The sequence below is a fragment of the Mauremys reevesii genome, linkage group 1 (assembly GCF_016161935.1).
Source record: "Mauremys reevesii isolate NIE-2019 linkage group 1, ASM1616193v1, whole genome shotgun sequence".
NCBI lineage: Eukaryota > Metazoa > Chordata > Testudines > Geoemydidae > Mauremys > Mauremys reevesii.
The window spans coordinates 294,404,459-294,427,726 of NC_052623.1; the positions used below are offsets into that span (position 1 = coordinate 294,404,459).

At 43.1% G+C, this 23,268-nt stretch overlaps 1 protein-coding gene and 1 long non-coding RNA gene across 5 annotated transcripts in view; both read right to left on the bottom strand.

The window, feature by feature from the left end:
- Window positions 1–2,139: 2,139 nt before the first annotated feature.
- Window positions 2,140–11,946, bottom strand: LOC120399089. The gene is made up of 4 exons (XR_005594954.1): window positions 11,862–11,946; window positions 11,211–11,317; window positions 4,360–4,509; window positions 2,140–2,262 (listed from the first exon to the last, which is right to left on the bottom strand). It is a non-coding gene; the product is annotated as an uncharacterized LOC120399089 (long non-coding RNA).
- Window positions 11,947–19,627: 7,681 nt separating this feature from the next.
- LGR5 (leucine rich repeat containing G protein-coupled receptor 5) overlaps window positions 19,628–23,268 on the bottom strand; it is a 122,577-nt gene continuing 118,936 nt past the window's right edge. For all 4 annotated transcript variants that reach the window (XM_039500081.1, XM_039500073.1, XM_039500084.1 and 1 more), the window contains 2 exons: window positions 22,261–22,344; window positions 19,628–20,753 (listed from right to left, as the gene is read on the bottom strand). In XM_039500081.1, coding sequence (XP_039356015.1) covers window positions 19,663–20,753; window positions 22,261–22,344 — 1,175 coding nt within the window. In that variant the 3' untranslated portion in view covers window positions 19,628–19,662. The remainder of the gene's footprint in view (window positions 20,754–22,260; window positions 22,345–23,268) is intronic.

Sequence of the window (23,268 nt, forward strand, 5' to 3'; positions counted from 1 at the left end):
GACAGGGTTTAAGCTTGTTTCTGAACCAAATGTTAGCCAATTCATAGGGGTGGAAAGGAAGAGATTAGGGAAATCTATTTGTGTGCCTCAGATTTTATATTTTAGCTACTATATTGGTGTAGACTGAAGCTGAGAGAATAGCATGTGGAATTTCTGAATTCTGAGTTGTTTTTCAGCTCATCCAGTTCCCATCCCTGCTCACTACATTTATGTAAAGGGGATTGTCTTTGCATAAATTCTTCATGTCATAGAAGATTAGGGTTGGAAGGGACCTCAGAAGGTCATCTAGTCCAACCCGCTGCTCAAAGCAGGACCAATCCCCAGACAGATTTTTACCCCAGTTCCCTAAATGGCCCCCTCAAGGATTGAACTCACAATCCTGGGTTTAGCAAGCCAGTGCTCAAACCACTGAGCTATCCCTCCCTGATGCTAACAAGAATATTGAAATGTGAATTTTCTTTGTGCTGGAAGTGCATGCCCTCTGTTCACAGAGCTTTGGTCATCCAGGCAGGGAGCAGAAACATATGATTTAGCGACCAATCACACACCAGGAATACAGACTAATCAAAGATATAGTTAAAGCAAATACTTCCTGAAAAACCCAGAGACCGTAATATGGTTGCATAAAGTATTTGAACCTTTATGAATACATTTGTAAAAAAAATCAAACTATGTTTGCACATACAACTCAAACAGAAAAAAGGATACATTGTTCAGTGTGAGTTCTCTCAGTTCTAGTTCAAACATGTTACTTATTTTATCTGTTTTTTCGGACATGAATGTGTAAAATTACAGAAATTAGAGAAAAGCCAGACTAGATCATCCAACCTCACCACTTATCAATGCAGGACTGTTCCCTGCTGTCAGTCCAGTACAGCATTAGACAATGCATTGTCAGCCTAGTTTCAAATATGCTTAGCTTGGGTACTTCCCTGGGAAAACTGTTTCACAGCCTAGCAGATCTCATTATCAGAAAGTGATTCTGCTATTTAGACTGAATAGGCAATGGGTTAATTTCATCCTACTGCTCCTGTCACTTATGGTCTCTCCTTGCTGTTTACACCTTTAAATCATTTGCAGAAGGTTATTGTGTTCCCTCTTAATCCATTGCTGATACATATTTAGTACATTTGATGTTTCTTCACAAGTTAGTCCCTCTGAACTCCTGATCCTGGTTGTTGCTGTTCTCTGAACTTCCACTAATTTGGCGCTCTTTCACATAATGAGGTGTCCCAAAACAAATGCAATATTGCAGAGGCAGTCACAGAAGAGCCATATCATAATCCCGCAATGGACAATTATCACTTAAGTTCCTAAATGGTACCCAGTATTATAGAACACCTCATATCCAGAATGTAACTATGCCTGCAGCCTCAAAATTTCAAAGGCCCTTTTTTTGGGCCAATACTTTATTGCATTATGAATGAATGCATATCTAACTTGGTGTCTTCACTATCAGTTTTACCTCTTTCAGAGATACCGTTTCCAGGTTTCTCCATTCAACAGAGTGTCTGCGCTTTGCATTACTTTTCCCACCCCCGATGCATTTATTTGCATTTTCCTTAAAATAATCTCACTGTTATTTTCTGGCAATACTTGTAATCTTACTATGTTCTTTTGCATATCATTTCCCTTGCTGAAGGTCTCCAAGGCTACCAACTATGGACTGCTTAGCCCGCTTGTCAAATAATGAATGGAGATTTTAAATGAGCGGATGTAACCTGTATCCTTGCAATACTCCCTTAATTACCTCTCCTAATACATAGGGTGCTGGTGCTAGGGGTGCTGCCGTGCACCTGGCTTGAAGTGGTTTCCATTCTATAGAGGGTTTACAGTGGCTCTCAGCACCCCCACTATAAATTGTTCCAGCTCCCTTGTCCTAATATGCATTTTAATATGGCTCAATGTAAATGTATACATCTAAGAACAAAGAATGCAGGCCATACTTACGGGGTGGGGGACTCTATCTTGGCAAGCAGTGACTCTGAAAAAAAGAATTGAGGGTCGTGGTGGATATCGTCAGAACATGCGCTCCCAGTGACAAAAAGAGCTAATGGGATCCTCGGATTTGTAAACAGGGTATTCTCAAGTAGCAATAGAGAAATTATTTTATCTCTGTATCTTCCAGCCCTGTGCTAAATACAGTTCCGGTGATCATAATTCAAGGATGTTGGTAGATCGGAGAGGGTTCAGAGAAGAGCCACGAGAATGATTATTGGATTAGAAAACCTGTCTTCCAGTGGTAGGCTCCGGGAGCTCCATCTGTTTAGTTTAACAAAGAGAAGGTTAAGGAGTGACTTGGTCACATTCTGTAAGTACCTACATGGGAAACACATTTGATAACGGGCTCTTTAATCTAGCAGAGACAAGAACAACATGGTCCAATGGCTGGAAGATGAAGCTAAATAAATTCAGACTAGAAACAAGGTGTACATTCTTAACAGTGAGAGTAATTAACCATTGGCAGGGCTGGCTCCAGGCACCAGCATTCCAAGCAGGTGCTTGGGGCAGCAATCTGCAAGGGGCGGCAGTCCGTATGTTTTTGCCCCCAAGCAGCGCGCCGAATTGCTGCCACAGACTTCGGGGGCAGTCCATGTGCCATTAGGGTGGCACGTGCGTTTCCGTGGCGGCGGCAATTCGGCTGCAGTTTCTATGTTCAGCTATCCCCGGTGGCGCAGCTTCTGTCTTCTGGCTGAAGACAGAAGCTGCTGCCGAATTGCCGCCACTGCGGAAACTCGCGTGCCGCCCTAACGGCGCATGGACTGCCCCCACCATCTGCGGCAGCAATTCGGCATGCTGCTTGGGGCAGCAAAAACAGTAGAGCCGGCCCTGACCATTGGAACAATTTACAAAGGGGGATGGTGAATTCTACAGTGCTGGCAAGTTTTAAATCCAGATTGGATGTTTTTCTAAAAAATGTGCTGTAGAAATATAGGGGAAGTCCGATAATCAGACTAGATAATCACAATGGTCCCTTCTAGCCTTGGAATCTATGCATTGGATAAGATGCTGTTCAGGGGCCCTTTTTATGGTCCTTCAGCCAGTTTTCGATCTATGTGATGGTTGTTATCCAATTTGATTAAATTCTGAAAGTCTGATTTTGTAAGATATTCCATCAAATGATTTGCTAACTGCCCAATAATATAGCTACCACATTCCGCCCATCCACTACTTTGTAATTCTATCAAAAAAACAAGCAAATTTCTCTAGTATAACTTGTCCTTTATAAGCTAATGATGATTACTGTTAATGGCTGTTATCCTCGTAGATGTGGAGTGATTTCTCCCCATATCTCTATTATGTGTTAGATTATGTTTCCATAAGCCTCATCTCTATGCCAGTAAAATAATTTCTGGGATCATGTTTGTTTCCTTGTCTATGAATTTGCCTTTCAAACCTCTTCCTGAGATCTATGTAAGGAGGGAAGCTTCCGGGAATTGATCTCATTCTTTGCTCGCAGAGGGAGGTCACCCTTCTCTGCAGTACCATCTCCTATGCTTGATCCCTATGGAAAGCCCTCTTAGGAGCTGAGGATTCAAAACTGTGCAGGAAATGGGCCAGTGGAAGAGTGGGGCAGAGGGAAAATGCACTATTCCATCTCCCCCCTGCCCCCAAAGATCTACAGGTACTTGGAACCAGCAGAAAATTAATTCAGCCTAAGCACATGGACTTTTCCAGCCTATGGGACTTTTCTTTTAAATCACTTAGGTGCTTTTGAAGATCCCAGGGGCAAATTCCAAAGGCACAAATGGCTATTGGGTGCCTAACTCGTACTGACCTCCAATGGGAGTTAGATGCCTAACTGCCATTTATGCCTTTGGAAGTATCACTCACATCCATAGCGCCTGATCTCTGTTAGCAGTTTCTCCTTCTCATAGTTCCTCTCTATTGCAAGAAATAGATCCAGGATGGCTTCTCCCAATTGGACACTCTACTCTGAAACATTGAATTGTCTCCCATGTAACTTTCATCTGATCCATGTTTGACTGTCTTTTGTAACCAATAGAGATCTGGGTAGTTAAGTGGGAATTAAAGTACGTATCCTACCTTTTCAAGTCAAGTGCCTCAAGAGTTGCTTCAGGAATATTTTCTGTTCACGCCTCTTTCACATCTGGTAGTCCGTAACAAATGTACACTGACAGTTTTTCCCCATTGTTTCCCATTAATTGTATCCTTAATTCAAAGAATTTCCTTTTTACACTCCCTATTGTCGTATTACTTATGGACATGTAACATCACTTCCTCTGTGTTTGTATTTTATACATTGCACCTATCTATATTATCATTCCAATTATGAGAATCATCCCAGCAGGTTTCAGTTGTGCCTATTAGATCACAGCCTCCATCAGTTAGTAATACCTTGTGTTCTTCTTGCTTGTTTCCCATACGTATGTTGGTAGACTCTTCTCATTCTTCACCCTATGTGTCAGAATAACTTCCCATCTTCTGTTTTATGTTGGAAGGATATGCTAGATACTTGAGCTAAGAAATTTCCCATTCTCCTCCTTCCTATCAAATTTAAATTACAACATTAAGGAAAAAAGAGCAATAATAAATAACAGTAGAGTATCCACTGCCCTTACTCTTGCTGCAATGTAGTATTGTGCACAATCTACTCTTTGTACTCCACAAACCACCATTGGTGGAGAACCCCTGGAAAATGTGGACCATTTTCCACACCTTGGCAGCCACCTCTCCCCAACAGCCAGCATTGACAGAAATTGAATACAGGATCTGCTCTGCCAGCACACCTTTTGGAAGACTACTGAAATGAGTCTTCAATGATAGGGATCTGCGAACAGGCACTAAGATCTTGACTTACAAGGCAGTTGTCATCCCCACCCTTCTCTATGGGTGAGAGCACTGGGTAACCTACAGGTGACATCTCAAGAGGCTAGAGTGGTTCTAGCAGCACTGCCCCAGGAGGATTCTCAGGATCAGCTGGGAAGACCCAACATACTAACATCAGCCTTCTCTCTGCAGCCAACATCAGCAGTATAGACGCACAGGTCATGAAACACCACTCTGCTGGGCTGTGTACATATGCCTGACACTTGCCTCCCAAAGCAAGTACTCTTCTCTCAGCTAAGTCAGGGAAAAAGGGATTGTGGAAGGCAGCAGAAGCACTTCAAAGACATACTGAAAGTACATCTTAAAAAGTGAGGCATTAACCCAACAAAGTGGGAGGACTCGGTGTGGAACAGAACACAGCGGCACCACACCATAGACCAAGCCACAGCTCACTTTGAGGAAAAAAGATGTGCTCATGAGACAGAGAAACAACAAAGGAGGAAAGAAAGGGCACAACAATCCAGCCAACAGCTGTGTGTCCTCCAAGATTACACCTGTCACTTCTGTGGGAAAATCTGCAGGGCAAGAATTGGGCTCCTCAGCCACTTAAAAACCCACCAATGAGAACCCCCCTTGGCAGACATCATCCTCCCATTGAGGGACAGCCAAAAGAAGAAGATACCCGATACCTTTGAAGGCAATATAAATAAAGGTAAATTAACCAGGGTGTACTAGTGAAAAATAGCTTAATACATCAGAGCCAAGATTTTCAAAGCTGGGTGTCTAAAGTTATGCTATTAACTCTATTTAAGCACCTAAATAAGTGGCATGATTTTCAATAGTACTGAGCAACCCTGCATCCACTGAAGTCACTGATGCATTGTCGCTAGTGGTGTTATCTCCAAAGATGTTCATTTGAAGCACAAATTGAATGTGAAGAGCGAGTGCAAAGACGACTTGAGTGAAGTGAATATGGCTGAAGTGAGCCCCACCTGTTTATACAGCTCTCATTTTCCTTTGCCGACTTCCTAGATATTGAGGCAAAACGCAATGATGGTATTAAGCTCTCTCTTTATCTCAGAGCACGGACAACTCAAAACTGAAAGCAAACTTCTGGTTTTGATTGTTACATGGATTTAGCTGCTTTTTTCCTGTTTTGGGTAAACTATCTTAAAGGATGTTGCCTTGTTTGTTGGTAGGCACTACCTTTAATATAAAGTGCATTGGGTAGAGGAAGTGACCCTGGTTCTGCTGTACCTCTGAAAGCCTTCTGTTCTTGCTGCCATACTGATTAACATGAGGGGGGAAAGGACACAGCGCCAGGCATTCTGACAGAGTAAAGGGCATGCAGATAGATAATTTCTCATCAAACAATACAGATGAAGCCTGTGAGATTCAAATTCTTTGTGAAATTAATGTTGGACCACTGGGACCTTAATCCCAGTGTGCTGACTGGTTGGCTAGCCATCCTTAAAACTCTCAGCTTGGTGGTGTAAACAATAAAAAAAGCCTCACCCTCAGAAACAGGAGAACAATTCTGTAAGGAATAGCTTACATGTATAGGGTTACGTTATATTAGCTGCATTAAATTACACGGAAGCTTGGTGATTAAGACTCCAATCGACTTTGCATAAGGGAACCCTACTGGCTGCAGTGGTGCTCTGTTTGGGCTCAGGGATCTGCAAGAGCAGAGCTTAATAGCTAGGGCCCTATCAAATTCATGGTCCATTTTTGTAAGTTTCACCATCATAACATTTACAATTTTTTGAATTTCATGGTTTCAGATATTTAAATCTTAAATTCCATAGCGTTTTAACAATGAATACACATTTTTATATTTTGCTGTTTTAAAAATAAGTCCTTAAGACTCAGCATTTCTCAAACTGGGGGTCTCAACCAAAAAGGGGGGTCACAAAGCTATTGTAGTGGGGGGTCACAGTATTGCCACCCTTACTTCTATGCTGCCTTCAGAGCTGGGCGGCCGGAGAGCTGCAGCTGCTGACCAGGCACCCAGCTCTGAAGGCTGCACCCCCACCAGCAGCAGTGCAGAGGTAAGGGTGGCATGGTATGGTGGCAGTAATATTGTCACCCTTACTTCTGCATTGCTGCTCATGGTGGCGCCGCCTTCAGAGCTGGATGCCTGGCAAGCAGCCACTGTGCTCCAGCTGCCCAGCTCTGAAGGATAGGGTAAAGTACACAAAAGACCAGATTTCATGGGGAGACTAGATTTCATGGTCCATGATGCATTTTTCAGGGCCATGAATTCGGCAGGGCCCTACTAATAGCTAAGCCATCATGAATGGTATCATTTGTACTATTACGCTGGGGATTTGGTGAAATCCTGTTAACCCTGGCGGATGTAATAGCTGCCCTTTATTCAGAATAAATGTAAAAACCAAACAATTAAGCCCCTTTATGAAATAGATAGCTGAAACAATAGAAGCCACCACGCAAAATACAGGGCACATGCAAGTCTACTCAGGAATTTGAGTGATGTGAGCAGAAGGATTTCACTGGGGACTGAGTTCAAATGGCAAGGACTGGGTATTGTTGGATGGAACTATGTATGTGAGAGAGAAGTGGCAAAAACCATGGAATCTCACAAAGAAGGCAGCAAGGAAGCAACAGAGGCAGCCAGAGAAGCACTTGTAATGTGATCCTGAGTGGAGTGGGGGGAGAGCTTTTAGGCAGAGTGCTGGCTGAAAAGAGGCTTGAATCTGTGAGCAAAGAAACTGTCTCTTGTTTGATTCCTTTTGTGTTGAGGGGAATAGGACTTTGTACATTAGCAGGACTAGAACAAAGAAAGAAATACCTGACTCCATTATCAATTTATCACCCTATTGGAAACAACCCGCAAGACCTGAATGTTGGCTAACTGCTGAGGTCAAAAGGGGAAACAGCACCCTTTAAACCAAGTTTTGGCCAACAAGAAAGTTATTACAGTGTGTAAACTATTTTGGGGAAGTTCTATGGCTTATGTTATACAGGAGGTTGGACTAGATCAGAATGTTCTTGTCTGGCCTTTGAATCTATGAATGCATGTATAAGCAGTGGCAGCATCATCTCCATATTAAAGTTGTAACTGACCTCCATTAACAGAGCTCTCTTTGCCTCCTTACAGCTTTAAGCTGGAAAATAGGTGAGGCCTCAAACTTGCTAGATTTACTCTCAAGGCTTTAGGGAATGTTCCTGCAAAGTTTGAAGAAAAAAAAAAAGTATGACAGTTTGAGCCACGGATTTTTAAAATTACCCTGATTTGAACTAAGCAGCAAAGAGTCCTGTGGCACTTTATAGACTAACAGATGTTTTGGAGCATGAGCTCCATGATACAACATGATGGGGGCTAATTTGAACTGTAGAAGCAGCAAAGAATCCTGTGGCACCTTATAGACTAACAGATGTTTTGCAGCATGAGCTTTCGTGGGTGAATACCCACTTCTTCGGATGCAAGCAGTGGAAATTTCCAGGGGCAGGTGTGTATATATAAGCAAGCAAGAAGCAAGCTAGAGATAACGAGGTTAGATCAATCAGGGAGGATGGGGCCCTGTTCCAGCAGCTGAGGTGTGAAAACCAAGATATTGGACTAGAAACTGGTTCTGAAATTGGCAAGCCATTCACAGTCTTTAGGGTTTAGTCCTAAACTGATGGTGTTCAATTTGCAAATGAATTGGAGCTCAGCAGTTTCTCTCTGGAGTCTGGTCCTAAAGTTTTTTTGATGGAGGATGGCCACCTTAAAATCATGATTGATGTGGCCAGGAGGTTGAAGTGTTCTCCTACAGGTTTTTGTATATTGCCATAATCCTAATGTCACCAAATGAAATTTGTGTCAGCATTTATCCTTTTTCTTAGAGACTGTCCAGTTTGGCCGATGTACATAGCAGAGGGGCATTGCTGGCATATGATGGCATATATTACATTGGTGGACGTGCAGGTGAATGAACCGGTGATGGTGTGGCTGATCTGGTTAGGTCCTGTGATGGTGTTGCTGGTGTAGATATGTGGGCAGAGTTGGCATCGAGGTTTGTTGCATGGGTTGGTTCCTGAGCTAGAGTTACTATGGTGCGGTGTGCGGTTGCTGGTGAGAATATGCTTCAGGTTGGCAGGTTGATTTGAACTGTTGGCTTTATCTGTATTTTGGGGCAGAGACTGTCACTGTGTATATAGTGCCTAGCAGAATGGGACAATAACCTGTCTGAGGACTCCAGGTACTATCACAGTATAAATATTATTAATGTTTCCTTGTACTCCTCCATTGGCCTGTCTGTATTCATCTGTTAGAGTGTAAGTCCTTTGGGGGTAGGGGGGCGGGCAGGGACCATCTTTTTGTTCTGTGTTTGTCCAGCCCCAAGCTCAATGGGGCCTTAGTCCATGAGTAGGGCTCCTAGGTGCTGTGATAATAGAAATAATAAACAGGATAATCATTTCCACACTGAGTACCTGACCCTCTCCACCTTCAACAGTTTAGAGACAGACTGTTAAGACCAAAGCAGATTGTGAAGAACTTCAAAAAGATCTCACAAAACTAAGTGATTGGGCAACAAAATGGCAAATGAAATTTAATGTGGATAAATGTAAAGTAATGCACATTGGAAAAAATAACCCCAACTATACATACAATATGATGGGGGCTAATTTAGCTACAACGAGTCAGGAAAAAGATCTTGAAGTCATTGTGGATAGTTCTCTGAAGACATCCATGCAGTGTGCAGAGGCGGTCAAAAAAAGCAAACAGGATGTTAAGAATAATTAAAAAGGGGATAGAGAATAAGACTGAATATCTTATTGCCCTTATATAAATCCATGGTACACCCACATCTCAAATACTGCTTACAGATGTGGTCTCCTCATCTCAAAAAAGATATACTGGCACTAGAAAAGGTTCAGAAAAGGGTAACTAAAATGATTAGCGGTTTGGAGAGGGTCCCATATGAGGAAAGATTAAAGAGGCTAAGACTCTTCAGCTTGGAAAAGAGAAGACTAAGGGGGGATATGATAGAGCAGGGGTCCCAACCCCGTCCCCGCCCGGGGCGGTCGTCCGCTGCCTTTAAAACTGGGGGGGGAACCCCGTGGAGCTTCCCGCAGGCGTGCCTGCGGGAGGAGGTCGAGGCGAGCCTCCCTCGCTCCTCCCTCTGCGGGCGGTCGTCGCTGCGGGCTGGTCGCGCTGCTCAGCTGCTGCTCTGCAGCGCTGCCTCCGAGCTGAAGTGTGGAGCTCGGTGACATGACTGTGGGCCGCATGGTGGACTGGCGCGCTGGTCGCTGCCTCCGCAGCTGCATGAGGCATGACTGCGGCAGAGTCCGCGGGGGGGGGGCCTGGGGGTCCTGGTCTAAACTGGTCCTAAAAGGTAAAAGGACCCCTGTGATAGAGATATATAAATTCATGAGAGATGTGGAGAAAGTGGATAAGGAAAAGTTATTTACTTTTTCCTATAATACAAGAACTAGGGGTCACCAAATGAAATTAATAGGCAGCAGGTTTAAAACAAATAAAAGGAAGTAGTTCTTCATGCAGCGCACAGTCAACTTGTGGAACTCCTTACCTGAGGAGGTTGTGAAGGCTAGGACTATAACAGCGTTTAAAAGGGAACTGGATAAACTCATGGTGGTTAAGTCCATAAATGGCTATTAGCCAGGATGGGTAAGGAATGGTGTCCCTAGCCTCTGTTTGTCAGAGGGTGGAGATGGATGGCAGGAGAGAGATCACTTGATCACTGCCTGTTAGGTTCACTCCCTCTGGGGCACCTGGCATTTGCCACTGTTGGTAGACAGGATACTGGGCTAGATGGACCTTTGGTCTGACCTGGTACGGCCATTCTTATGTAGACTTAAGCTGAAATTAAAATGGGAGGAAACATCATATGAAAAATTTAACAGACTTTTTACACCACTTGTCTCTGAAATGCTAAACTTTTCAGTTTCCCAACCAGCTGTAGCTGAAATACGATGTATAGCACATAATCTTCAGCAGATTTTCCCCTCATTTGGGAAATGATTTGGCTTGCCTTCCTTTTTGACTCTGCACACATCTTTCCCCATGATGACATTACATATTGGTTTATAAAAGTTCAGACATAAGATGTCACAGCGGATCAGCTGTCCCCACAATGCTGTTGCTACCCTTGTGGTTTGCAGTGGGCAGTTTCTTTGTAGAATATTTAATTGAGAGAAATCTGTCAGTATAAAGAGTCTGGGGCCTGGATAGGTAGTTCTGATTAGTATCTGGGAGTCTCCTGAAATCCAATCAGTCCCAAAATGTTGCTGTTTGGAGGCCCAAACCTACAAAGGGTTATGCGCCCTTAATATGGGCAGGGTCCTAGTGACACCTCCCCGCCCCATGAGTAATCAGTTCCTTCCACAGGTGTAACCCTTTGTAGATTTGAGGCATGGGACAGTTTCCTGTCACTGTGAAAGGGCCCACTCACCTCACATGGACACCCCTGCCAGCTGGGTGTGTCTCTGCACCTGCACTCCCTCTGCATTGCTGCATACAGTTAACCATCTCAGACAGGTTTTTCAGTGACTCAGCCCTCTGTATGTGAAACAAACACAAACCAGACCCCCTGCTGGAGTAAGTGATCTAATGGGGCCTATCACAGTACCTTGTTGACAGTGCTTTCATCTACAGAATGTCCTTAGGCTCAGGTTCTCAATCAATCCAACAGGACCTATCATAGTATCCTGGTTATTGCCCCTCCTGGGATAGCTTTCAAAGTGTCTCTTAACCCCTCCTGGGCTTGCTCAAGTATTGTTCCCTGCTCTGATATACAGCAGTGCCCTCAGAGTTTCCTCCCCAGAGACACTTCACTTGGTACCCCAGCTGGGGACACTATTTAAAGGTCAGTCCCCTTCCATTTGCAACTATGTTCAACAATTACTGACCATCTTCCAGGTTGTCAGCCCACCTCCAGGCTACTCTCTTGCTCAGTGTTTTAGCCACTCCAACTGTACTGACAGTGGGCACACCCAAGTCCCCCCCATTTCAAGTCCCAAACGAGAAATCCTTAAGTAGCAGCCCCTTGCTGCTTCTCTTTAACTATCTGCTACTGTTTTTTCCTTGGCCACATCCCCAGTACCTTCTTTACGGCCTGACTCCAGCCAGTACCAATCTGTCCAGCCCCACAGCCAGCCAGAAACACCATCCTTACTTCTCCAGCTCCAGCCAACAAGTGAACTGCTTTGTCCAGCAGCCTCTTTTTATATGAACCTGCTTGTCACTGATTGGCTGCTTCCCTGTAGCCTCTCTAGGCAGCTTGGAGGATTCACCTCTATTGCTCTTTCCTAGGACAGGGTGTGGTAGGACCTTGAGGCCTTTAGTAGGGCCTCAGGGCCAGTTACAGGCAAATATATCAAAATTTTGAAGTCAACTGATAGTGATCTTGCAGTGTAAAATAACTTAATAAGTATACATCCACCCCAGCACCTTTGTTTGGGTTGGGGTGCTGTGGTTTAGGGGTACATCTACACTGCAGCTGGAGGGATAATTTCTAGCTTAGGTAGCTTATAGGCACTAGCTTTGATGGAGCTAGTGTCCTAAGAAAAGCAGTGTAGGTGCATGGCACTTGCAGCAGCACAGGCTAGCTGACTGAATACATACCTAGTGTCTTAGATGGGATTGTACTCAGGTAGCTAGCCTGTGCCACCATTCCTGATATTTTTAGTCCACTATCTTGATCAAAGCTAGTGTGTGTATACAGGGCCTGCTTTATTAACTAAGGGGCCCAATTCGAATACCCGGCGGTGGTCTGGGGCTTTGGCAGCACTTCAACGGCGGGAGATCTGCTCCGGGTCTTCCACGGCACTGAAGGACCCCCTGCCACCGAAATGCCACCGAAGACCCCCAGAGCGGACCCCCCAGCCGCTGAAATGCCGCCAAAGACCCCAGAGTGGACCGCCACCGGGTGAGTAAAGAAAAAAAATTAAAAAGGTGCCTAAGGCATGGGGCCCCGGCGCAGGGCCCTCTTAGGCGCGGGGCCCAATTCCTGGGAATCGGGTGGAATTGTCCTAAAGCCGTCCCTGTGTGTATAGCTACCCAAACTCAAAAGTACACCTCCTGGCTGCAGTGTAGACATACCCTCAGATATGTTCTCACCATTCCAGCAGGGGGCATGAGCTCTTGATTGTCCTCTGTCCCTTTATGTGTTTGCCTACAGACTGATGGTTAAGTGCCAGGAGAAGAGTGGTGAAAGCTCCCTTTGGTAGCAGAGCTCTGCATTGAGCTGATTGATTCTTACCCTAGGATTGCTCACCCATATGAGACGTTGTGCATTTCTTTTACAAAGATGGTGGAAGGCAGGAGGCAGCCCATATCAAAGCTGAGAACACTGTATTACTAACCAAGGCTACAGCTTAAGTAAGTGAAACTTCTGCTTTTATTAGTGAAACCTCCCCAGTCACTGTGTAACTCTGTTAGGTAGAGGGAGGTTCATTTCTAGGGAAAAAGGTCATTTAATTAAATGGAAACACTGCAGATTGTTGCAGGAAAATCTATAGCCAGTCTTGAGAAGGCTGCTGAGATGCAGAGGATCCAATTAAAAACCATATGGGCAGCTGTCAAAACAATGATTACAGATAAATTCTGACTCCAGAGGAAAACTGAGAAGTTTGAAACTGCCTTCAAGTACTAATTATATAAGAGTCTTGAGAATTCCTAAACTGGTTGGAGAAGCTCCTCAGAACATGTATCCAAATTACATAGTGGAAGTCTTAATATTCACAGATGGACATTTTATCCCTTGTTAGTGAAGGCATATTTTTTGCTTGACAAGTGGAAAATGTTGCCACCTGTGAAATGATTATATGGGATTGTTAAGTGGACTCTTAGTCTGTTACTGAGATTTTTTAGAAATTCTGGCTTCAGGCCAGCTCTCAAGAGGAATACTCTTAATGTTTGTTTTTTCCTGTGACCGAGATTGGATCCTTAGATTATTTTGACAGTGCCACAACAAATTGTTTTATGGGGGAGAAGTGCTCATGTTTCCTCGATCTCTGGAGCCACTGAACCAGAAGACTGTGATTCTCGTTATGTGAACAAGATGTTCTTGATGTTGATACTATGTTTTCTCCCATGTATGCTTCCATCTGTTGGGTACATGAATGCTTCGATTTTATTTATTTTTTTAGCATGGATACATTGGCCTTCTTCTTTAAAAGGAGAGCTAATCTAACGCAGCTTGAGACTGCATCAGTCATTACTATTAGAGATTTGGATCAAATTCCTGAGCTTAGTTTAGATAATATAGAACTAGAGCTGAATTAGCTATTTGTTTTTTGAGATGTACTTCGAGAATGGAGGATTTGTTTCTTGAACCTTTGTGCAGATGATATATGTGTATCGCAGAAAGAACTCAGGGTGGTTGTTGCTGTTAGGAGAGATGTTGGCTCGGATCCTCAGCTGGAGTAAATGAGTGCACCTTTATTGAATTTAATGGAGCTATGTCCATTTACATCAGCTGAGGATCTGGGCCATCATTCAACCTGAATGAGGCTGGAAATAGGAACTTGTTTGTTATAGGCCTTGTTTCGTTTGGTTTTTTGTTCTGACTTTTCATGTGTCCTTTTCACTTTCCTGATCTGAAGACTATCTGATTTCTTATAACTGTCAACTATTGATATATTTCTGGCAACATCTACCCTTCAATATAAAATCTTAAACTGATGATTATATGTATGTGCCATACCGCCTTTGTCAGATATTGTTGTCCCAATACTCCAGACAACACAGAGAATATCACTGAACTACTCTCTGACATGTCAAATATTGTAAAGCCAAATGTTCAAAAACAAAAGAGGGATTGTGGATGGTTATAATATTTAGCACTTGCATGTGGTTAAGGGCTGTTTCACAGGATAATACATGTAGGCTACTTGGTTGCAGAATTCAGGATGGAAAGGTACTAGTAGGACAGTAGGAACAAAAATGTAACCAGAGCTTGAGATCAGGGCGGGCTGTAACACATCTTGATGTGCCAGACTCAGCCTAGGTAAGAGCTATGACTGACTTGTGAGTCCTGTGTTTGGGTTTCAATATTGAATCCCACGGTACTTTTCATGCAACATCTTTCTTGGAGCCTCTCCTCACCTTTTTTGTCCTCTCTATCAATGTCCTTTAGGCTCAGTCCTTGTCCCTCTCCTCCTTTCCATGGCTGACTACATCCTCTCTGATGGCTTTCCTTTCCATCTCTGTGCTGACTACCCCACTCTCTTTGTTCAGTCACACATTTGCAACTTTCTCTCAACTCTGCCTGGGTGTCCACCCACCAACTCAAACTTAATACAATCATATTGGGGCTTGAAGTCGGGGAGGCCTGTAGGGGCTACCACTGTATAAATGATTACTAATAATGTGATAAAACTGCAATTCCTCCCTATAATACCCTTTCCTTTGTTAAAACTTTCTTCCTCACTTGCTGAGCTGACCATTTTCATCCCCTCTCTAAATCACTATATTGCCTTCCAATCTCCTACATCAAATTCAAACTCCTCAGCCTCACCTAGGGTGACCAGATGTCCCAATTTTATAGGGATAATCCTGATATTCAGGGCTTTGTCTTATATGGGTGCCTTTTACCCCACATCCCCTGTCCCGATTTTTTTTACACTTGCTACCTGGTCACCCTAGCCTCACCTTCATACTCTGCACAACTCTGCTTCCACCTATGTCTTGTCCCTCGAAGCCCCCTCCTCCTTGGTTCATGCCCTTAGCTCTGCCACCTCAATCCACTTTGTCATGCCTCGGGTTTTTGGCTACTACAAACAATTCTACCTTTTTCTTGTGCCCCCTCCTTCCTGATCCTGTCCCCCACACAACCTGACTCTCTGCCTTCAAAATCCTCCTCAAGCTTCATTTCTCTGTTAGCTTTCCTGGCCAAACTCACTGACATTATCAACACTAGAGTTACTTTTCATTTTTCTATCATTTATGCCTAGCACCTGCAATTCTAAAATCTGATCTTTGTAGCTGCCTTGCACACGGGCCAAGTGCCTGCCAGAATATTCTCAAGCTCCCTAATTCTCTTACTCAGTGTTCTCTCTCTTCTGGTATGTTGGCTTCTTCTGTTCCTTCTTGTCTGTCCTCTTTTCGCTCTTCTGTCATTCTCCTTGTATATCTCTTCTTGCTGCCTGTATTCCACTTTTATTCAGCCCAACATCAATACACCTGAGAAGCCAAGTGTACCCAACTATTTGTGAAGTGGTTCCTAGTTAGAGCTTGGTGAATTAATGTACTTTTTGATATCTGCTGGCAGGTCTGAAAAAAAATCATTCGGAGTTTTTTTTTCTGAATTTTCAGTGAACCAAAAAATTGTTGTTGGAATAAATTGAAATTGACTATGAATTGCCACTATCATGAGAATGAACAGTCATTGAGGCAGGGAGGAGAAAAAGGAAGACTCTACAGTCTGGTAGTTAGGGCACTCACCTGGGATGTGGGTGACAAGTTCAACTCCCTGCCTCACTGTTTGTTTATACAAAGTGGAACAGCTTCAATAGAAGAGACTGTGGGAGCCCCCCCTTCTTATCAGACTATCCCATTGCTCAGTGCATGCTACTGAGAGGCAGGAGACCCCTGTTCAAATTCCAGTCTCAGATCAGGCAGAGGGGGCAATTGAACCTGGGGCTCCCACATCCTAGGTGAGCACCCTACCCACTCGGCTAAAGGTTGTAAAGGAAGTTTCTGCCACCTCCTTTCCCCTCAGCCATTTTGTGAATTCTCCTTGGCTTTTGACAGATGCCTGAAATAAGAATAAAACTCTGGGTCAAAACAAAATGTTTCCTTTTGATATTGCTGATGTTTTCATTTTTCAGTTCCGTCAAAACTTGAAGTTTTGGGCAGCTAAATTATTTGCCAATAATAATAATAAATAATCACCCAACACTGTTGCTAATCACTAGCGTGTGTCCCAGTGCTGGTACATCTTCTGGGGTCCTCCTCCTCCTCAATCAGCCTGACAGTGAATTCAGACGTGCTCTTTATACTGGGCTCTTAGTCCCTGCCACGGTCTCCCTCTTATTCAGTCGTCCGGGCTTTAACCTGCAATGTAACCTGGGCTGCTCAAACCTATGTTTTGTTATTGAAATAGGGGCGGGGTGTGTGTGCATAGTACAGAATAGCTTTGAGCTGTCCCATAGAGGAGAGAATGTAGATATAAGATAGTCCGGGTAAAAGGTTTCTGGCTTCAGCCTGATAGATAAGGGCAAATATTAGGTAAAGAGGCTCGGTCTGTGTTGAAATAAAATACTATTTTAGATTGGTGATGTTCTCCTGGACCCCTAACAAGATAGAAATACCTATAATTTAAGCTCTGGTTAGAACTTCAGGGTACGTGTACACTGCAGTTTTATAGCCCTACAGCCCGAGCCCCATAACCCTGAGACACACTGACACAGGCTAGCTGCGGGAGTTTTACTGCAGTGTAGCTGTACCTCAGAGATCTTATTCTGGTGAACTAGTGCAGACCCTGATTAAATGCCCTTTGGTTTAGTCACAAATTTTATTACAAATTACATATATTTGGAACAACCGATAGAAAAGAAAGTACATAATCTATTTACAATCGCTACACATTTACATATAATATATACAGATGGTGAATTTAGTAAAATATATGAGCAGACAATATAGAAAATATCAGTATGAAGCTGTACATGGCTTATTTTCATGCCCTTTAGTGTGGTTGTATTTTATTGTAGCAATAAATACAGTTCTATATTTACAATTTTTTTTAAAAAGCAAATTAATTTTAACAAGTTAAAATATCTGATCAAAATATTTCAAAAATCGCTTATAAAAATAAAAGACCCATAGTAGCCTTTTGTTTTAGACTTTCTGCAAGCTATGAAAGTTCTGATAAAAGTAACTTGAACTAGTCTTTTGAATTATAACATTATTTTGCTTCTCAAACCATTTTACAAACTTTTTAAATATAGCAAGCCAAGGAGAAATTTCACTGACATTAAACAGTGCAGCATAGAGGGACCCCAGTTAAAATAAAGCTAAATAAACATGATAATAAGTATTGTGCAGTGGTTGACTGATACTCTGTTTAATCCAAAGTGGTTTCAGGAATCATTCTCCAGCTGTATACTGTGCTGCTTCAAAAGCCACAAGAGATAGAGGATTAAGATAAAGCTGGCTGCATAGTTACCAGACATAATTTCTGCATTTGTTCATTTTTTTTTCCAGGATGCACATGTCAGCCAAAGTCAACCGATGCCATCTGTAACTTCAAAACTAAAAAATATTTTTTCTCCATTCACACTGGCATTTCTAGGTGTGTCCGCAGCTCACAACAGATTTTCATCATGAAAATCCATCCTTTGGGTGCCAGGAAGGTACATATGTAACATGAAAATCAGAGACCATCTGTAATTGATCATCTTAATTATTTGGGCTCATCTAAGGTAGGTAATTTTGTCGAAATGCAGTTTTATCCACCTGGAGAGCAGAGTGGCCTTTAAACTAAGAAGCAGGTACTGGACTATTAAACATTGTTGCTCAGAGAATATTAGAAAAAAAACCCAACAAAATCTGGATCCATGCATAGCAATGTCCTATTTGATCTGCTCATGAAAGGAAAAGTGACATCTATGAGAAAATGAGATTGAAAGAACTCCCAAATATAGTTAAGTCAAGGTAAGTGCTAGTCTCAGACGGAAACAATGGGAGCCCATTGCCTGGGACTCTTTAAAGTAGAGAGGGCAAATATCAGGGGGCTTTCCTCTCTAATTGTGATGGTTCTGAGATACACAACTTCATAGGCCTGGATTCAGCAAGGGATTAATAGATTCGCAGAATTTAAGACCAGAAGGGACCATTGTGGTCATCTAGTCTGACCTCCTCTGTAGTACATGCCACAAAACCTCCTGAATTAATTCCTGCTTCGAGTCCAATAATTGTAATTGAACTCAACCATCTCTTGTAGCAAATCATCCAATTATCATTTAATGATTTCCATTGATGGAGAATCCACCACAACCCTTGGTAAATTTTCAACACCCTTTTTGAACTGGACACAGTATTCCAATATTGGTCACATCAGTGCCAAATACAGAGGTAAGCTAACGTCTCTACTCCTACTTGATCCTCCCTTATTTATACATCCAAGGATTGCATTAGCTCTTTTGGCCACAGATATTTTTATGGTTCTAGTTTCATAATCAATATGTTGTGTAGTACCAAGTCAAATGCCTTACAAGAGTAAGTATATTACATCAACACTATTGTCTTTATCAACCAAACTTGCAAACGCATCAAAAATGGTATCAAATGACTTTGACAAGATCTATCTTCCATAAACTTTGTTGGACTTCAATGGGATTGCTCATGTGCTTTAAGTCAGGCACATGCTTAAATACCTTGCTGAATCAAAGCCATAGACAGGCACTTTTAAAAAACAATCATAGCATTAAAAAAGCCCTGAGGGAACTTGACCAACTCCATCTGGGGAGCAACCTGCTCCTAACATTTTAAATTCTGTACCTCAACAAGCTCAATTAATTAAAACAATGGCGATGCCTCCAAGAAAATTCACCTCTTCAATATACTATTTTTGCTCTTGACTGTCAGATGCCTTTTCTGACTGGCATCTCTTTGAGAGAACAACCGAACCAACTGTATACATGCTAGCAGCTTTCAGGCTTCCTCTTCATCCCAAACAAGATTGGTTTTGAGATTTCCTAAACAGGCTGACAGGGTTCATGTGTTGGGACTTCAGCCTGCTGCGTGTTTTCTTTGTTATTAGCTGGTTTGTTTAGATGTGTGTAACAGTAATCAAGAGCACCTTTGACCCCACTCTCCAGCACATGTACACACACCCACTCTTACATTTGGGCTTGAAAAATGTGTAAACATACATACATTTGTTTTTGCCCCTGAAACTAGTGACATGGAACAAATGCTACTGATGAAAGATTACAGCTTTCTGTCGTTTGATAAGGTGATGGCATTAGTGAGTTGCTGGTAGGCACGTCATACGATATGCTGGCACTTGCAAAGGTTACCAGGGCTTGTGTTGAGTCACAGGACTGTTTCTCTACATCGTCTGAATTAACAGAGATCAGACTTGTATGTTTTGATCTGCTCCATAACAAAGTTTGCTTTCTGAGACTTCCCAGATCTTCCTTAAAATGTGGATTGAAGAGGATATAAAGAAGTGGGTTTAGACATGCGGGCAGTGGGACAATCACTAGGAGTATTGATTTAATCACTTCTGGGCTAATAAAAGTGAGGTTTAGTAAGGAGGAAAAAGATAAGAAGGCCACAGGGCAATAGAGAATGCAATTAGTAAAAAGTAACAATGCTATATGCTTGATCATAGAACAGTCCCAAATATTGTCTAGTTCGCTCTTCTCCAAACTACAGTACAGTTTTGTATAGGCAACAGTCATCACCAGAAAGCAAAGAGAGTTTAATAAGACCAATGCTACCATGAAGCCCATAGAGCTGAGTTCCCCAAATGGCAAAGGTAAACAGAGCGGAGACACCCCATATTTGCTCTCACTGAGAAGTGGTAACACTGCAATTATCAAGGCCAACATAAAGCAAAAGAAAATGGCTATTTTCACACTAGCAAGAGAGGATTTTGTTTTAAACTTTGTAGCATACTTTACAGAGAACCCACGTTCGAGTGCTGCCAGGGTAAGGAGGAAAATGGAAGTCTCTGAAGCAAAAATGGACAGAAGGCCAGTGACTTGGCAACCAACTCCGCTTTCCCACCAAGCACCATATTGAGCAAAGCTGCCAAAGGTTAATGCATCCAGGCTGGCCAATACACCACTGGACAGACCCATTAGCATGTTTACAATGGCTATCAGTCCAATTAGAAGTTTTATAGAGGAAATATACAATGGAGATCTGAAGACTGTTGCAGTTAACAGTGCATTGCAAATAAATGCCAAACCCACTATGGTCCACACTCCAATTCTGATTAGCCAACTACCAAACAGATGGTCACATGGTTTGAAGGGGCCTGCAAGGACAAGAAAGAGAAATGGGAAGAGGAAATATGTGAGAGTGAACAAATACTTTGCAACATTTGAAACCCTGCCTAATTTTCATGTCTCTTCTCACCACAGGGAGAAGGAGCATTCACCTTCTCCAGCACCCACTGCTATGCAGTGGCTTCCAACTTTCTTTTGTTGGTGCTTCCCAACAGGGGCGGCTCCAGGCACCAGCGCTCCAAGCACGTGCCTGGGGTGGCAAGCCACGGGGGGCACCCTGCCGGTCTCTGTGAGGACGGCAGTTAGGCAGCTTTCGGCAGCATGCCTGCGGGAGGTCTGCTGGTCCCGCGGATTCAAGGAAAGCTGCTGAATCTGTGGGACCATGGACCTCCCGCAGGCAAGCCACCGAAGGCTGCCTGACGGCCATGCTTGGGGCGGCAAAAAAAGCTAGAGCCGCCCCTGCTTCCCAAAAAGACTGGAGGATGGCATTTCCTGTCTCCAATGTCCATCATGACGCAGAACACTCCGTCCCTTTTTAATGTCCATTCTCTCTCTCTCCCCCTCCCCTGTCTGTTTTCTTGGTGTATTTTTTTTCTTTTCAGTTCTTTTTGCTTTTATTTCCCCCCCACTTCATTTCCTCATGTGAGGAGGAGGCTTCCTGCTGTCTGGGGTGGGAGCTGTGGTGTTCACTAGGGATCTGTGGGTTTAGGCTACATGTGCTCTTCCTATGAGCTGGGTGTTCTGAGAGTAGCTAGGCTCTGAGAGAAGATAAGCCTGGGGTGCTACCTGGGCCTCCCACTATGTAGAGGTAAACTGTGTCCATGGCCAGATACGTTGGGTGCTGGCACTGGAGCAGGGAGAGACTTTCCAGGAGATACCTGCTGCTTTCCATGTAGCAAAGGAAGCATTTAATGGAAGTGTCATCATACAGTGTTTTTCTGTCTCCACTTCTCCTGTCTACAACACCTCAGGTTGGGAAACACTGTTCTAGAGAGGCAATGCTAATATTGAGGAATCATTTGGTAGAGAATGTCTATTCAGGGCAATATAAGTGATATTTGCCTCTGACGCAGACATTAGACCAAACTGCACTATTACAGTAGTTTAAAACTGGAGTAACTCAACTGGCTTCAATGGAATTATTCAAGATTTACACTAGAGTGCCTAAGCACAGAACCTGGTCTATCATCATCTTTTTCTTGATGGACACAGAGACCAATGACTTGAGATCACAGATCTGTTATACCAAAGGGAGGGATAAAACTTATCTGAGGAAACAGAGAGAAACTCTTGGTTTAGCAGTCACAGGAGCCAATGTATAATAGAGATACACTGTTATTGTAGTTAAACAGTTTCACGGGCTTCAATCTTATATTGTAGGCTAATGCAATTCTGTCCCACCAAAATTATTGCAAAATATGGTGCAATTTCATTGAAATGGATCTGAAGTTAATTCTAGGGACAGTTTAGCAGTTCTTTGTTTCAGACCTCAAGGGAAACTTTGTCAGGTCTCCTATTTGCCTGGCAGTTTCATACCTGGAGAGGGTGTGCATTGCACCGAATGATGAGCTTTCAAATCTTCTTCAAAGTCAAGCAGAAAATCCTCAAAGTCATGTTCATCTGTGGGAGAAAATCCCTGAGACTTTAGACTGAGACTAAGTTCCTTAGTGTGAATATAGGGAAATGGCTGTGATGAGTTACTTGAAGGCAGGGGTAGGCAACCTATCGATCGTGTGCCAAAGGCAGCACACGAGCTGATTTCCAGTGGCACTCACATTGCCCGGGTCCTGGTCACCAGTCTGGGCGGTTCTGCATTTTAATTTAATTTAAATGAAGTTTCTTAAACATTGTAAAAACCTTATTTACTTTACATACAACAATAGTTTAGTTATATATTATAGATTTATAGAAAGAGACCTTCTAAAAACGTTAAAATGTATTACTGGCACGGGAAACCTTAAATCAGAGTGAATAAATGAAGATTCGGCACACCACTTCTGAAAGGTTGCCGACCCCTGCTTTAAGGCCTGGTCTTGCTCTCTCTTTGCCTGCAAATTTCCAAGCAACAGCAGACATAGGCCCATTTGGTTTTGTATTACTTGGGGTGGATACATCAAATCACCACTTCTTTGAAAATTATTACAGTTAAAAAGGCATCCCCTTAATTACGTAATTTGCACTAGGATTGCCTGAAAAAATGTTAAATATCAGCTCCAGAGTTATGCCAATTCACTGACAAATAACCCTGGATGTTGTGTTTGTTGTGATCACCCCAACATGTGTCCAATTTGTGCCAGCTTCTGGCTCCATTCTTGTCAGTTTCAGTTCCTGCTGGCTCTAATCCTGGGGGCTTAGATGAAAAAAGATCTTGTCAGATTTGAGCCTTTTGCTTGCTCACAGGAATGGAGATGGGATGGACATCAGCAGGAGGGTGTAATATGCACACGTGTGTCTGCAGTGACAAACCCAGTGCAGCAGGGGAAAAGGGTACAATGAGTCTCTAACCCAGGGATTGGCAACCTTTGGCACGCGGCCCATCAGGGA